This window comes from Triticum dicoccoides, chromosome 5B (genome assembly GCF_002162155.2).
Source record: "Triticum dicoccoides isolate Atlit2015 ecotype Zavitan chromosome 5B, WEW_v2.0, whole genome shotgun sequence".
Taxonomy (NCBI): domain Eukaryota; kingdom Viridiplantae; phylum Streptophyta; class Magnoliopsida; order Poales; family Poaceae; genus Triticum; species Triticum dicoccoides.
This window is the reverse complement of record NC_041389.1, coordinates 271,056,782-271,074,468: the sequence shown is the minus strand read 5'-3', so window position 1 is coordinate 271,074,468 and position 17,687 is coordinate 271,056,782. Positions and strand designations below refer to the sequence as shown.

Below are 17,687 nucleotides of genomic sequence, written 5' to 3'. Positions count from 1 at the left end.
GGTGGTTGAAAGAGCTTGGGAAGATATGAGTCATGTGAAAACAAAGAAAGGCAAGGATGCAGCGGCAACGGTGATGGATGCAAACTTTTGGAAAGGTGTGCTCCTATGCATAAAGGTGTTTGAGCCATTGGTGAGAGTTCTTCATTTGGTTGATGGGGATATTAAGCCATCGATGGCTTGGTTGTATGGAGAGTTGGTGAATGCAAAGAGGGAGATGAAGGAGGCATTTAACAACTTGGAGAGGAACTACAAAGATACTATGGGCATTGTTGAAAAGAAGATGAATGGAAGGCTAGATTCTCCACTGCACATGGCCGCATATGTGTTGAACCCACACTATAGTTATGCAGATAGCTCCGTCTTTACCACTGCAAATGAAGGATTTCAAGAGTGTGCTGAACAATACTATGCAAATGATCATGATACTTGCATGCTGGTTGTCAATGACGAGTTTCTGAAATATGAAAACAAAGAAGGAACTTTTGGAAAGAAGCTTGCAAAAGCATGTGAAAATAAAAGCTACAGCCCCGGTATACTTGCTTGCTCCTGCCCACTAGTTGCTACTCTTTTCTTGCTGCTGCTGCTGCTATTGATGCTTGTTTCTTGCTGCTGCTGCTGCTATTGATGCTTGTTTCTTGCTGTTGCTGCTGCTATTGATGCTTGCTTCCTGCTGCTGTTGCTACCATGCTACTGCTGTTGTTGCTACCATGCTACTGCTGCTGCTACCTTGATGCTGCTGCTACCATGCTACTGCTGCTTTTTGCTGCTGCTACCTTGTTGCTGCTGCTACTACTAACTTGCTACTGCTATATGTTCTCCGATTTCTAGTTGGTTGGTGGAAGCTTTATGGAGGAGAAACACCAAATTTGAAAGAAATGGCTATGAGAATCCTCTCTCTGACCTCTAGCTCTTCTGGTTGTGAAAGAAACTGGAGTGCATTTGAATCGGTATTATCTTTTCTCTCAATTTTGTCTCCTCATTTGTCTCTCGTTTTTGTTTTTAAATATGCTCATACAAAATGATGTTTAATATGTAGATACATACCAAGAGAAGAAATAGGCTCACAACGAAATAGGATGTTGTCTAGGAAACAAAAGCTCCTAGAGAAGAAGAAATGGGATGTGCTCATTAGCACCGATGCTACCGAAGCTCAAGGATTTCTATTTGAAGGAGGGGGTGATTATGCAAGCGTTGTTTATCTTGATGAGGAGGATGGAGATGTTCATCCGGGTACAGGGATATCATGGGATCTACTTGGTGAAGCAATGGGAGCACAAGAGCAACTCCAACTTCGGAGGAGTGCAAGAGTGAGAGACCTTGAGGAGGAGTTTGAATCCGATCATGATGATGAGATAGTAGATGAAGATGAGATTGAGTATGAGGATGATTGAGAGGCATTGAGCATTTGAGCTAGTGATCATTGGCTCATTGCATGATGGTTGGCAGCATCATGCCATTAAGTGATCAAGTTATCATGCATTTGCATTCATGCATTTGTCTTTTGTTTGTTATTTGTTATGTAAGAGACTATGATGGAGTGGTCACGGGTGAGACTATTGTGGATCGTGGCCGTGGTACTTTGGTTTGGTAGCACTAAGCAAGTTTAAGACTTTTATTTGTTATGTAATATGCTTGCTTGTGAAGTTGTGAACTTGTGATATGTTCTACCTATTACATTGCTTGTTTGCTACTTTGCTAGTTTGCTTTGGTTGCTGCTGCTAACATCTTGTCATCTTCTCTATGATGTATTTAGCTGTTGCACAATGCATTGGAGGGAGACGATCAGAGGACAACATACAAAGAGGCAGGGGCAACATATTGGAGAGAGAACAAGGTTATAAACTTATAATTGTACCTCCAGTTTACATTCTAGCACTTTTTTTATGTCAAACTGCTCTTTTTTGCCCATATCCGTACAATTATATAGAAAACGCATAATTGCGCCTAATTGCGCCTAATCACGCCTAAGCTAGAAAAACGCAAGTAGGTGGCCAAACGCATAATTAACGCCTAGCGCTTTCTCAAACTTTGCCTAGAACCACTGCCTTTCGAGCTAAAGCCTCTTGGACTTCCTGAATCTTTTGTTGTTTCACAGCCTGGCTCACAAGCGGATCTGACAGAATGGCATGGTTATAATTTGACAGCACTTCAACGCCATGTGCAAATTTATCCATGTTAAGAATTATCTCCAGCAACCTCTTCTCAGTTTGATCTGTTGGAATATATTTAGTTCTTTCGTAGTTCATCATGCTTGGGTACTCCGTGCTACATCCGAATGGAATAGAATCTTTGATCATTTGGTAAGAAGGATGCGTCACAAGCTCAAAGATTTCATCATCTTTGTTACTAAAAGCAGAAAGGTACATTATCACTTCTCATGTAAATACCGGCTCGGGCAGCATCTTTCATCAATTTAATCAACATCCATCTCGGTGGCTGTTTATTAGGTCTCTGAAATTCTAACAGGCGGCAAGTATGCTTTTCATGTTTATATGTAAATCGTTGTTTATGGTCACACAACCGATCCCAGAAGTAGTTGATAAAATTGCTCAGAGCACCTTCTTGGCTTGGGTTTAAAGATAATTCCTCAATTCGCGCATTCTTAAAATCTTCCAATGCAAGGCTGTTCACAGCAAGAAAGGTAGACAGAGTCCTCTTTCAAACTGAAGCTAGTCTAAATGGACTAATACACTAAACAATAAGAAAGGATGGGAATGCAAAACATAAATGCATAGAAATGATTATTTGGATACAGCATCTTAGTTATACATTGCAGATGGAAAATAAATGCATTTTTAATTTGGCAAATGCAACTACTGCATCACTCCATCAGGGCATAGAGAGAAATATGGGTACAGGTGCTAATCAACGAAAGAGTCCTAGGTTTCATTCTAATGAAAAAAGTTCTAATCATATATTTTATGCTAACTATATGTATGTATTCTAATGAACGAAGAAGTCTTTAGGTTTTCAGAAAACGAGCTCATCTATGACTACTGTGATTAAGATTTGAATCGGAGAAAAAAGACATCCCAATCAATGAGAAAAGAGAAGGACCCCCTATATAGTGTTATGTAATGGAAGGAGTGACTAAAACTTGCAAATAAACTACTAGAAATGTTCAATTAATGATGTGTCCCAGAATTACCTCAAGAGTTCTTCCTTTGATGATAGATTTTTAATCCACCTATCTAAATCAGAACATTTTAGGACAGGATCTTCATTAATGGAACCGAGCTCTGCACCTTCAGCTTCTTCTCGAGCCAGTCTTTTGCTTGCAAAGCTGCTCTCTGCATGAGAATTAAAAAATTAATGCACCTCCATACACCTAAATATGAACACTGACAAATACGTCTAGACGTTGGATCACACACACTTAGCAATAACTATTCTAGTACTGGATAGACAAGGAAATAGCTAAAGACTAAGCACAGCACATAGTTACACATTTATTTGCTCACTACATAGTTGTTGACTGCTTGTTATTACTACATGATACAGATTTACACAAAGGGCATGGAATGTGCATTCGGCAAAGGGCCTTCAACAGTTTGTATCAAGGAAATGTTGAAGACGACAGTGCAACAAATACGAACCAATTTGAGTATGTAATTAACTACTCCGATCCATATTACTTTTCGCTCAAATGGATGTATCTAGCACTGAAATACGTCTAGATACATCCGTTTGAGCAACAAGTAATCTGGATCGGAGGGAGTACATGAAATGTGCAGGCTCACTAAAACGTTCAGCCTTTAAGTAAAAAGGGTTATTTCGCACATAGAAGTCACTGAATCAGCACAGAGCCAACCTAGATCTTTATTCTCAAGTGTACCTTCTACACTCCAGTTATTAATACAGAAGGAAGAACATGTCCGATATCGGCTGTATGACTCTTATCATCTACTCAAAAACATTTAATAACATATAATGCTAGTTAACCATGCAGCTCAGACCATTAAAGTGATTATTTGTGGTCTAAAGTTCAAGAATACTTGGACCTTTACAGCAAGTAAATCATCAGGAGAAGATAATTTTCTGTCAACCAACAAAAATATTCAGATGGCCTTTTGCCCTGTGAAGTCTCCATGCTGAAACTCACCTACCCTTATACTCCCTCCGTCCAGAAATACTTGTCATCAAAATGGATAAAATGGGATGGATCTAGACGTATTTTAGTTCTAGATACATCTCTTTTTATCTATTTTGATGACAAGTATTTTCGGACGGAGGGAGTATGTTTTAGGGATCAATCCCTATATTTGTACCCAAAGAGCACAAGACACCAGTCTCAGAAATCCTACCATTGGCTGAGAATAGTGGGAACAGGCCAATTCCCTACTGGATGACAAACCTTCACTATTCTACACTATATACATTTTCTATGTTGCTCCACCTTTTGTCCCGAGCTACGCGCTAGGCAGCATTTAGCAAGGTACATTGAATCACACAAAGATGCAGCACTAGTTGTATTTATGTGTAACAGAAAGGTACCAACCACACTGCAATCAAATAAAACAAACGTCTATAACATTATTGCTCTCAAATCCATAATTATTACTTCAAAAAACTTGCACAAACCACACTACAATCGAATAAAACAAACATCTATAACACTATGCTGACAAATCCATAATTATACTTAAAAAGCTTGAATCAACCTGTCTGTCCTCATTGACAAATATGCCAGTTTCCTTAATCTCAAGGAACTGCTCTATCAAAAGTCGTAGGTCCTTCACCAATCTCTCTCTCTCTTGGGTTCCAACTTCCTTCCTTCGATGATTTTGACTACCTACATCAAGAATCATCAATATTTTAATCCATCTGTAATCTATGTAGCCAGCAAGATGAACAGAAACGTGCATCTCGTACCTTATACAGATTTTGGTCCAATTCCGTGAAATACTCCTTCGGTTCACGATCAGGAGGAAGGCTCAGCATCTTTTCTATGGAGAGAATACTATTCCAATCTTCAGAATTCGCCTCAGACTCGTACTTTCCATATGTGACTCTAAACTTGTTTGCAAACGCTTTACCAGGGTCATTACTGTCAGCAATCGTCTTCCCTTTCTTCCCCTACAGCAAAAAAAAAAAAACTGTCAGTCAAACACATGCTCTTCAAAAGCAAGCAAGGAGACTAATGAGGTAATGCAACAATATGATTACAAATATAAGAACTCAATTATGGATCACGTCTTACATAATTTATTTCACTTGTTTATTTCTTTTTCCAGCGTAAATAAGATGTTAAGTATTGGCAAAACTTTCTGGAGAAAAAGATAAAACTTATGTTACTATCCCCGCCCACCAAGCCAAAGCTTCACCCAAACACCAACTGTTTGGTTCCAACACCTTCAATCAAATTAGCTACTCCCTCCGTCCCAAAGTACACTTATTTTGGGACGAAGGGAGTATCAAATAGAGCAACGATTCCCCTGTTCCTGACATGAAACATAAAGTACAGAGGCAACTGCATTATTCCACCAACTTTTGGGTGCAATAATCATGCACTCCCTCCGTTTCCTAATATAAGACCTTTTAGCTATTTCAATATTGATTACATACATGCTAAAATGAGTGAACATACATACTAAAATGCGTATACATACACGAATCAAGGAAAAGCTAAAAAGTTATGAGGGAACAGAGGGAGTACTTAGTAGTCACATCCACTATCGCTGGGTTTATTATTGGTGGAGGTCTGGTCGCTGGTTAGTATACCTATCTGATCGCTAGTTAATTCTCAAAAAGAAAGAAGTTATGATCGCCAGTTTGAATCCTGAAAAAAAAATCGCTAGTTGGTTGAAGCCATCGTGCACTTTGTTGCTTTTTTTTTCGTTTCCACTTTTTAGATATACTAGCAAAAGAGCTTGTGCATTGCAACAGCTTATTATGCTCCAGCGCAGTTTCTCTCGACATTCTGAATTTCTATCTTTGCGTTACTAAGAAACAGCAGTTAGCTATTCAAGGGCTATGTGAGCCACTACGTACTTATGTAATACGACACTATATACAGGTAGAGAACTACTTGATTCACGATATTTTTGTGGATCGTGATACAACAAAAAATCAACAGACCAAAAATCCCCAAATGCAAAACTCTGGAAAACGAATCCCCGAAATTTTTGGAGCCCAAAAGTTGATATGAAAGGAGAAGAGGTGAAGGGCTTGCCTTGATGACGCCGTGTCCAGATCCCGCAGAACCGCCGCCGAGCGTGGGCATCGCCGCCGCGACGCCGCTGTCTCTGGATAACGCGCGGGCAGAAAGTAGCCGGTGGCACACTTACGGATGTGCACGTGTGAAGGACCTCCCCGCCTCCCACGTCGCCGTCAGCTCCGCCGCCGGCGCTCAAGTCACTGAAATCGCTGCATCCGGTGAATCGGGGAGGAAAGCCGGAAATGAGCTAGGGTTAGGGTTTTCGGGCCGCTGCAGTTTTGTTTTGGCCGAGAGCGATGCGGACCGTCCAAGTCAATCGGATGGCCTAGAGCGACTCAGAGCGCCAGGCGGGCTTCATCGGCTTCACGGGACGAATTCTGGCCATGGGGTGCTGCGCAGGATGTCACAGCCCGCTGGATATGTTTTTTCCTTTTAAACATTTTTTTCTGATAGGGGTTCCAGGGAATTTCCTGTTGGACGCTCGCTGCGTCAAACTGTAGACTAATCGCACAGGGGATTTGACTAGCGAGAGATTTCGGGCCGGCCCTGTAATGTCAACCAGGTTACGGTTTTGGGAACCTTCCAGAGAGTTCCAAGCCGGTTCTTACTGGTTTTGGGAACCAGCTAGAAGGTTCTTGAACCGGTTTTTTTATTTTTATTTTATTTTTTCCTTTTTTACTATTTGTGTTTATTATTCTTCCTTTTTCTGGTTCGCTTTCTTTTCTTTTCGTTACTTTTTTGTTTTCTATCAGTTTTCCTTTTCAAGTTAATTTCTCTTTTCAACAATTTTCTTTCTTTGGTTTTTTATTTATTTTTCTTTTATTCTATTTTTTCAAACTATTTTTAAAATATTTCATGTTTCCAAAAATTGTTCGGTTTTCAAAAAAATGATCTTAAAATTAAAAAAATGTTTAAAACTTTCAAAATTCAGAAAATGTACCGGATTTCAGTTTTTTCTTCACGTATTAAAAAAATCACGTTTCCAAATTTGTTCAGTATTTTTTAAAATTGTTCTCCATGTCAAAAAAAATCTAAAGATTCAACAAATGTCTGTGCTTCGAAATTTGTTCTCCGTTTCTAAATTTGTTCTCAAGATTCAAAAAAAAATTATTGCTTTAAAAAAATTTCTCACAAATTCCAAAACATTCTTGTTTTCAAAAATGTTCAGTTTTCAGAAAAAATGTTCTCAAAATTCAAAAATTGTTCTCATTACAGAAACGTTCAAAATTCAAAAAATGTACTGGATTTCAATTGTTTGTTCACCTATTGAAAACAAATTCACGCTTCCAAATTTGATCGGGATTTTTCAAAATTGTTCTCCATTTCAAAATTTGTTCACAAAATTCAAAAAATGGTCATGCTTCAAAATTTGTTCTCCAAATTTGTACACAAATTCAAAACTTTCCCATTTTGAAAATTTGTTCACAAATTCGAATAAATTTCGGAGTTTCTAGAAAATGTGTCTATTGTTCAAGATTTGTTCACAAATTCATAAAATGTTCCTATTTTGAAAAACATGTTCACAAAGTAAAAAATTGTTTACTGTCTTTCAAACTTGTCCGTGATTGTCATAAATTGATCAGTATTTAAAAAGGGTCCTGTCTTCCAAGGTTTGTGCCGAAAATCAAAAAATGTGCATGCTTTAAATTTCGTTCACAAATTCATTTTTTTTCACATTTTGTAAAAAAGGTTCCTGTTTTTCAAAATTTCTACACACCTTCAAAAATCAATCCAATTTTACAAGTTTGGTTAAAATACACAACTTTTCAAACTCGTGTGTGCTTGGCAAAAACGTTCGTCATTTAAAAAATGTTTATTTAGTACTTTCAAGAAATGACAAAAAAAGCGAAAATAACCCGATCAGGCGATTTTATCTAGTATTAAAGTGTTTGTGTTGCCTGTGTACCATGAAGAGCAGTAAGGCGTAGTGGCTAGCTACTTGGCTTTGCAGTTGCCGCATAATGCGGAGTATAGGAGGGGGAAATCCTATTTGGCGCTGCAGGCGCCCGTTAGTGTGTATTCGGCAAACGGGCGCCTGCAGCGCCCCGCAATGGGCCAGCCCATCTTACTCTGTTTCCTTTTCATTTTGTACACGCCAAAAAAAGAAGCGCGCCGACAGGTATCGAACTCCAGATCTCCGCTTCGAGTTTACAGCAAGTAACCACGGCGCCAACCAGTTCTACCTGATCACTGCGATCCATTTAAGTCTTTTCTTATTTCATCTCTCATTTTACATTTTTCCCTTTTCCTTGTTGCTTTTTCGTTTTTTGTTTTTCGTTTCTGTTTTTCCTTTTTCTCTTTATTCTTCCTGCCTTGATGACTTTTTTATAATTCTTGAACTCATTTTCAAATTCGATGAACTTTTTTCAATTCCAATGGACTTTTTTCAAATTCGATGAACTTCTTTTCAAATTCACTGAACTTTTTTCAATTTCAATGAACTTTTTTGAAAAATTGATGAACTTTTTTTCAATTTTTTAAATTTGATGAACTTTTTTCAAATTTGTAGATTTTTGTTGAAAATCCATGAACTTTTTTTCATTTTCTATGAATTTTTTTCAAAATTGATGAACTTATTTTGAAAAGTTTCATGAACTTTTTTTAAAATTTGATGAACTTTTTAAAATTTGATGAAATTTATTCAAATTTGTAGTTTCATGAACTTTTTTCCAATTTCAATGTACTTTTTTAAATTTGATGAACTTTTTTCAAATTTGTAGATTTTGTTGAAAATCCATGAACTTTTTTTTTCATTTTCTTGAACTTTTTTATAAAATTGATGAACTTATTTTCAAAAGTTTCATGAACTTTTTTTAAAATTTGATGAACTTTTTTTATTTTGATGAACTTTTTTTCAAATTTGTAGATTTTTGTTGAAAATCCATGAACTTTTTTTTCATTTTCTACGAACTTGTTTCCAAAATTGATGAACTTATTTTCAAAATCCATGAACCTTTTCTAGTCACGATTTGTTTTCCCAAAAAATTGATGTGATATACTCCTAGTACATTGTTATGTGCAACAAATAGCGCCGCGATAATGTTATGTCGTATTTCACGCTGTTTATAATAACTCAAGGCTGGTAGCTCAACCGGTTTGCGAACTCTAGACTTGGAGCGAAGTGCCTGGGTTCGAATCCCGTTGTATCTACTTTTTTGCGGGTTTTTCCTGCTGCATGGCGCGTTTCGTGGGCCGGCCCAGCTTGCGGGCGCGCGTGGGCGCCGGTTCTCCTAGCCGGCGCTTAAGGCGCCGCCTAGGAGCTCCCTATAGGAGGTCCCGGGTTCCAGCGCCAACGCTGCCGCGCTCCTGGGCCGGCCCAGAACGAGAACACGACCAAAAGGAAAAGAGAAAAAATGCTGCGCTAACCACTCTCCCACTTAGGCAACTCTGTTAAGCTAAATCTTTTCCAGTGTTTTCTTGTTTCATCTTTCCTTTTTTCCCTTCTCCATTTTTCCATTTTTCGTTTTTTCTTTTTTCTTTCTTTTTTTTCTTGTATACATTTTTTCAATTCAGGAACTCTTTTCAACTCAGTGAACTTTTGTCATTTTTCAATCAACTTTTTCAAAAAATGATGAAATTTGAAAAAGTTCATCGATTTTGAAAAAAATCTCATCAAACTTGAAAAAATTTCATCAATTTTGAAAAAATTTCATCGAATTACAAAAGGTTCACCAAATTTGTAAAAAGTTCATCAGATTTGAAAAGGTTCATGATTGTTTTATAAAAAAACACAAAATTTTAAAATTGTCGTTTAAAAAATAAAATTTTAAAAAGAAAAAATACAATTAAAAACCACCCCGTAAATTACCATGAAATGGGACAAAACCGTTTTGGGAAGCTTCCTCCCAAAACCGGAGGATTCCCGCGGCTAAACAGAACAAATGGAGGAAAATAACTTACAAAACACAAGTCATCCTATGGCGTAGTCGTTTGGTCGTTCGGATTGAAGGAAGTGACCTTGAGTTCGACTCCTGGACAGCGTGCATTTTTTGAACGTTTTTATAGAATAAACATACATGGGCCGGCCCAGCTCGCCAGTGGAGGGGCTACGCTGCAGGTGCCCTCTTGCGAACGGGCGCTTAAGCGCCAAATAGGAATTGCCTAGAGCAATTCTAGGGGAGCAACTAGTTAACGAGCACTTCTTCATGAGCCTCATAACGATCAACGCCACTTGGCGCGTTCTCAGCCGCCCGCCACGTGTCTCACTCTGGGCGCTCACAGCGAAAAAAAATTCGCACTTGTTTTCGGCTTTTTAAAATTGTTTTCCCGAGTTTTTCGACGTTTCGGTTTTTCATCGGTCATTTTTAGCTTTTGGATGAAAAAATTCGCAAAAAGAAATTGCGCCAAAAAATGTGTTTCTTTTTTTTCTTTCACGAGCCACGATTTTGCTTTCGTCAGAGACACGGGTTTGCTTTCGCCAGAGTTCTGACTATGCCTCTCGGAAATGGGAAAAAAAATCTGTTTTTTCCTTCCGCGAGAGGCATGATTTTGCTTCTGCGAGAGGCACGGTTGTGCTTTCGTTAGAGTCACGACTGTGCTTCTAGGAAAGGAAAAAAACCTGTTTTTCTGTTTTTGTTCCTTCCGCGAGAGGCACAGGTGTCCTTTTGCGAGAGTCATGGTCGTGCCTCTGAGAAACGGAAAAAAATATGTTTTCTATTTTTTTCCTTTCGCGAGAGGCACGTTTTTTGCTTTAGCGTGAGATACAGTTGTGCTTTCGCGAGAGTCACGGCCGTGCCTCTCGAAAGCGAAAAAAACGTGTTTTTTATTTATTTTTCTTCCGTGAGAGGCATGGGTGTGCCTCTTTTGGAAAGGGAAAAACTGTGCTCCCGATTCGGTTTTTTCGTTCGGTTTTTTTGTAAAAAAAAGTTTGTCAAAACCTATCGACATGAGGTCTAGTTTAAAAGATCTCGATGCGAGGAATCCAACAGTGAAACCGGTTCAAGATTTAGACGTACCATTTAAGAGATAAAATATTTTAAATAAACGAATCTACGAAAAAAGTGCAGCGCGCCACCTGTCAAAACCTAAGGAGGTGGGAGTGATCTTAGTAATGAGTACTTTTCAATTTGTGATTTCGGCGGGCGCCTATATCAAAAATATTGTTTGAAGTGGGGTTCGAACTCGCAACCTTTCATTGTAAGCGCTCAGCTCTAGCGAGCAGGCTATCCACCCCCAAGTGTAAAGGTTGTTCATTTTTCTTTCTTTGTTTAGTTCTTCGGAACCGTTTATTCTTTTTCTTTTTTCTCTTCTTTTTTGTTTTCCTCGTTGCGCGGTTTTTTTTAATTCATGAACTTTTTCGTTAAATTTGTGAGCCTTAATTTGAAAAGTGTTGAACTTTTTCATAAATCATTGCATTTTTTAAATTGGATGAACTTTTTTGAAATTTAATGATTTTTTTTCAAATTTGATGAACATTTTTTTCAAATTCGATGAACTTTTTTCGAATTCACGAACTTTTCCCATTTTTGTAAACTTTTCCTTTTCAATTCATGGATTATATGAATGCCTTTTTCAAATTTATGTTTTCTTTATTCAAAGAATTTATAGGGGGTATAAAGTACTGTATAAAAATTAAAGATTTGTGTTTCCCTCGAGTAATCAGTAGACCGTGGTTGGTGCAGTGGTTAACGCTTGTGAGCATTTACATGGACGTGACGAGTTCGACTTCCCTAATATCGTGATATGTTTTGCTTCCCTTTTTGCTTCTCAGCAGCTTGTTGGGCCGGCCCAGTTCGCTTCCGTGGGGCGGCGATGTACAGCTCGTCAATGAGTGACGCTTTCCCTAAAAAAAAACGAGTGACGCTAGCCACTGGAGCTAATGATTGCTTCCCTTTTTGCTTCTCAGCAGCTTCCTGTACAGGTACAGCTCGTCAATGAGTGACGCTTTCCCTAAAAAAAACGAGTGACGCTAGCCACTGGAGCTAATGATTGTTAGTGAACAAATTAAGCACAATCATTTTAACAATTAATGGGAACGGGACTATATAGTTTTTTTGAATTATTGGAACAAATTTTCGAAAACATGGAGAAGTTTTTGAAACAATGTGAACAAAATTTGAAATATATGTACGATCGTTTTTTGGAAAAAGGGGAAAATGAGAACGCGAATGTTGAAATTATTTAAACATTTTTTAGAAAACGCTGATGTAAAAAAATGTGTGCGATGTAAACGCTGATGTAAAAAAATTGTCAAAAAAGATGCAAAACATTTGCGATGACGGATACATCAAACATGGTTCAGATTTTAGTTGCGTGTACGATGTGGGGCATACGGTTCAGTTCAATTAACTGTTTGCAATGAGGCAGAAGAACAGAAACGGGCAGTCAGATGAAGGTGTGTGCGATATGGCATACAGTTCACTCGAATTAACTATTTGTGATTAGGCAACACAACAAAAATGGTTAATCAGATCAAGGTGTCCACGATTGACAGCATACATTTCACACGGATGAACTGTTTGCGAGTAGGCAACACAACAGAAACGGTCAACCAGATCAAGGTGTCTTCGATTGCGGCATACACTTCACACGGATTAACTATTTGCGATTTGCCACAACAAACAGAAATAGTTAGACAGATCAACGTGTATGCGCTAGACCGACACACATTCTAATTAAAAGAAGCATGTGCAGTGGTAATAACGAACGCGCACGGTTAATGGAACAAGACGTGTGCTGACATCGCCTATTGCGGTGCACCCTATGGTGCAAACGCCACGTACGCGGCCGAGAACACGTGCCCACGTTACGCCATTCAGGAATAGTGCCGCACTTAGAAATTAGAACCATCAATAAATTTTGAGCTTGTGTCCCGTCATGTTCCAAATTACTACCATGCTATATTTAATTGCAAACATGTTCACACTGATTAAAACCTAAATGGTTTCCCACTTAGGAGCGTATCAGTATTCAATTATAAATACTACCTACTCCAAGATGACTGCACATTCCTCCTCAACTCCTCATCCACAAAAACAAACAAGTCTTTCATCGTTGTTTCCTTGTGTCTGCCATGGCCCGCATGAGTTCTGGGTCGAGAGATTACTACCAGGGAGGCGAGCATGGAAGCGGAAGCATGAGAGATGTTCCCGTTGCCATGAAAGCAGCCGACATGTCCCGTTGCGCCGCCGAAGCGGCATAGAGGTCCCGCCGCACCCTCAATGCAGCAGACTGGTCCGGCCGCGCCGCAGAAGCAGTAGAGATGTCCCGCCGCGCTGTGAATGCAACAGAGATGTCCTCTCGCGCCGTGGCGGCATGGGAAAAATGTCTCGCGGGCAGACAAGGACTCTCACAGGCGCATGTGTGCTATGCTCGATGACTTGATGGGTCGGATCTTCGGCCGGATGAAGCTGCAAGACGAGATGAATGCCTCGTTTGAAAATGCTACCAGTGTTATCCGGGTACTAGGGGAACACAAGGCAAAGCTCCACACCGAGCGTGACCTGCTGAGGGCGAAGACCGCCGGAAGGGTGAAGGAGCACGAGGAAACCACTGCCTTGTTGAAGAGGACAGACGTCATACTCAAGAAACTTATGGACGAGAATGCCATGCTCCGCATCGAGTGTGAAAGGCTGGTGGAGGAATCCATGAATGCTGCCAAGCAGCATATTGAGAACATGAAAGAGATCATCGCCGCTCGCCGCGAGAACTAGTCTCCGCAGCCTGCAATGCATCAAGATAGTAGAGATCAGTGAGCCAGATCGTTGTCTGCGTCTTCCTTCTTCTTTTGCCCTCGTGTATTTCGGGCGTTGCCGCATAAACTCTATTGTAAACCAACAAACTATGTTCTCAGTCAACTTTGCAATTATAATTCATCATTTTTTCAGGAAGGGTCACGTATCAGAGCCTTTAGGTAAGTCCACATACTCGACCATCATTTAGTCTTTTATGATTGCTAACACTCACCGCGTACACATGAGCAAAACGTTTCAACCGGACATAAAGAATGATAGGGGCTTATAGTTTCGCCTCCCAACACACTCACCTCAAGGGTGATGTCAACAATAATAACTTATGGTACCCATATTCAACTAGACATATGTGCCTAGATCTTTCCTCACCACATGATGCTTGCCAAAGGAGAAAAATAAAAGTAATAGAGAGAAAAACTTTGACTCTTGCATAAAAGTAAATACATGAAAGTAAAAGATAGGCCCTTCACAGAGGGAAGCAGAGGTTGCCATGCGCTTTTTGTTTGTATGCTCAACCCCTTAGTGCAAGAGAACGTCATGTTATATTGCCCTTGTGATGGCAACCTTTATTATGCAGTCTGTCGCTTTTATTCTTCACCATCACAAGTTCGTACAACGCTCAATTTTCCCTTACACTAAATGATCTCACATTTTTATAAGCATTTTTTATTGCCTTTTTGCACCGATGACAACTTACTTGAAGGATCTTACTCAATCCATAGGTAGGTATGGTGGACTCTCAAACAAGATAGGGTTTAAGGGTTTTGGATGCACAAGTAGTATCTCTACTTAGTGCGGAGTTTTTGGCTAGCAAAGATAGGGGCAGGCACCACATGTTGAAGGATCCATGACACTATGACTTCTATGTGAATTTGAACAAACATAAATTATTAAGTTGTCTTCCTTGTCAAACGTCAACAATTTTGGCATATAATATTTTGATGGGTGCTCACAATCACAAAAGATTTCCATGATCGTGTTTTTATATACGAATCTTCTCTTCCATTATTAATTCTTTCATGTGTTGCATCATTGACCAATGCTATGTTTGTCAATCTACAATAAAATTTTCTACTTATACTTTTCCTTGTGTAATGTCATCGCTTACCATAAGATTAGCATATGATCTTTTCTTTTTATTTCCTTTCTTTTTATTGCAGCAAGAAAGTAAAGAAGGCAAAACTCAAACTAAACTTTATTATATCTCACACACAATCACAAAGATTGATCACTAGGCAAACTCAGAAAAAGAAAGGATCGAACTAAACTTTTATTCATCTAATAGCAAAATATAACCATGGATCGAACTAAGAAAGTAAAGGCAAAAGATAGTGGAGATTGATACGATACCGGGGCACCTCCCCCAAGCTTGGCGAAAGCCAAGGGGGGTGCCCATACCCAATTCTTAGTTTTCTTTTGGTGGTGATGAAGAAGATGGTGGTTTTGAAGTAGAAGCAATCCGGTCCAATACATCTCTGAGTGCATCTCTTAAGTTGTGAATCTCTCGAAGAACTTGATGGAGTAGCTCAGTGTTCTTCTCCACCTCAGCCATGATATGTTTATTTTCCGGACCGCAAGAGTTTGTCCCAGCATCACTTTCTCTTGGACGAGATATGTCCCAATTGGATGGTATATGCGCACCAGGAGTGTTTTTGAACCCATAATTATGAATCAAATTGTGAAAATTATTTTGATGTAACCTGTGTAGAGGCCTCCTTGTAGGGAGTTCTTCATGATATCTTGGGCCCTCTTGATTGTTTAGGGGCCTCATGGCTTGATGGGGGTTAGGGTGAGTGGAGATGCCAGCCAGAGTCCCTCTCTCAGAGGCCGGAGGGTGAACTCCAAACGAGTGCCATCTTCCTCCATAACGATCTCCTCAGATTCCTCCTCCCTGAATTCTACCTGAAGCAGCCAAGCTTCGCCTTATTCAGTGTTGGGGGAGGGAGAAGACATGATGCCTGGCTCAACAGATTTGACAAAAAATAGCAAGAAAAGAAAACAGGAGATTTCTCCGTGATATGGAGGTTAAAAGGTTCGAGAGGTGTATATAGATTTTTTATCTTGGGGAACAAGCAAAATGGAAGAAAAACAGAGACCGGAAAGTACCCAAGGTGGGCACAACCCACCTGGGCGCGCCAGGGAAGTTTCTTATTTTCCTAATTTTCTAAATATTCCAAAACTGACAAAAAAATATTTTTGCGGATTTTTCGGAGTCCGTTTACTTACCGTATCACATACCTCCTTATTTTGACTATTCTGGGGTGTTCCGTAAGGACTCTTTTATGTGTTCTTCCGGTGTCAAAGTTTGGATAACATTGCTTTCAACATTAATTGGCGTACCTGAGATGTAGTGTTTTATTCGTTGCCCATTGACAACCTTCGGGTTAGTACCTTCGGCATTATTTATTTTGATAGCTCCGGATCGATAGAACTCCTCGATGACATAGGGTCCTTCCCATCTGGAGAGGAGTTTTCCTGCAAAGAATCTGAAACGAGAGTTGTACAAAAGAACATATTCTCCCACCTTGAACTCACGCTTTTGGATTCTTTTGTCATGCCATCTTTTAACTTTTTCTTTGAATAACTTAGCATTTTCATAAGCCTGGGCTCTCCATTCATCTAGTGAGCTAATATCAAATAACCTCTTTTCCCCAGCAAGTTTGAAATCATAATTAAGTTCTTTTATTGCCCAAAATGCTTTGTGTTCTAACTCAAGAGGTAAATGACAAGCTTTTCCATAAACCATTATATATATATATGGATACATACCCATAGGATTTTTGTAACCTGTTCTATAAGCCCAAAGTGCATCATCTAATTTCTTAGACCAATTCTTCCGGGACCTATTAACAGTCTTTTGTAAGATTAGTTTTATTTCTCTATTGCTAAGTTCAACTTGACCACTAGACTGAGGATGATAAGGTGACACAATTCTGTGGTTAACATCATACTTAGCAAGCATTTTACAAAAAGCACCATGAATAAAGTGTGAACCACCATCAATCATTAAATATCTAGGGACTCCAAACCTTGGGAAAATAACTTCCTTAAGCATTTTAATAGAGGTGTTGTGATCAGCACTACTGGTTGGAATAGCTTCTACCCACTTAGTAACATAATCAACAGCAACCAAAGAGATGTGTATACCCATTAGAGGAAGGAAAAGGTCCCGTGAAGTCAAATCCCCAAACATCAAATGGTTCAACAGCAAGTGAATAATTCATAGGCATTTCTTAACGCTTACCGATATTATCTATTCTTTGGCATTCATCATAATATGAGACAAACTTACGGGCATCCTTGAAGAGAGTAGGCCAATAAAAGCCAGATTGCAATACCTTATGAGCGGTTCTGTCTCCCGCGTGATGTCCTCCATAAGCTTTGGAATGACATTTTGATACGTCTCCAACTTATCTACTTTTCCAAACACTTTTGCCCTTGTTTTGGACTCTAACTTTCATGATTTGAATGGAACTAACTCGGACTGACATTGTTTTTAGTAGAATTGCCATGGTGTTATTTTTGTGCAGAAATAGAAGTTCTCGGAATGACCTGTAAATCCATGGAGACACGTTTGGGAATTAATAAAAAATATTGGCGAAAGAATCAGCATCAGGGGGCCCACGCCCTGTCCACGACGGTGCAGGGCGCGCCCCTGCCTCGTGGGCCCCCTGGGACTCCACCGACCATAACCCCTGAAAGTGCGTTATGTCGACTAGAGGGGGGTGAATAGGCGTTTTTTATGAATTCTTCACTGAGGAATTTGCCGGTGAGGAAATTCCTTAGCGAAGAACTACTTGCAGCGGAATAAGTACTCAGAAGTATGCATAACAGAACAC

At 39.4% G+C, this 17,687-nt stretch overlaps 2 protein-coding genes across 2 annotated transcripts; one reads left to right on the top strand and one right to left on the bottom strand.

The window, feature by feature from the left end:
- Window positions 1-40: 40 nt before the first annotated feature.
- Window positions 41-1,075, top strand: LOC119309380. Its single transcript, XM_037585394.1, has 3 exons — window positions 41-530; window positions 829-947; window positions 1,037-1,075. Exons 1-3 carry the CDS (start codon window positions 74-76, stop codon window positions 1,073-1,075), a joined length of 615 nt encoding a protein of 204 aa, XP_037441291.1. The 5' UTR covers window positions 41-73.
- A 3,428-nt stretch (window positions 1,076-4,503) lies between these two features.
- Window positions 4,504-6,472, bottom strand: LOC119308374. Its single transcript, XM_037584503.1, has 3 exons — window positions 6,173-6,472; window positions 4,873-5,076; window positions 4,504-4,792 (listed from the first exon to the last, which is right to left on the bottom strand). Exons 1-3 carry the CDS (start codon window positions 6,221-6,223, stop codon window positions 4,736-4,738), a joined length of 312 nt encoding a protein of 103 aa, XP_037440400.1. The 5' UTR covers window positions 6,224-6,472; the 3' UTR covers window positions 4,504-4,735.
- Between the last annotated feature and the right edge of the window lie 11,215 nt (window positions 6,473-17,687).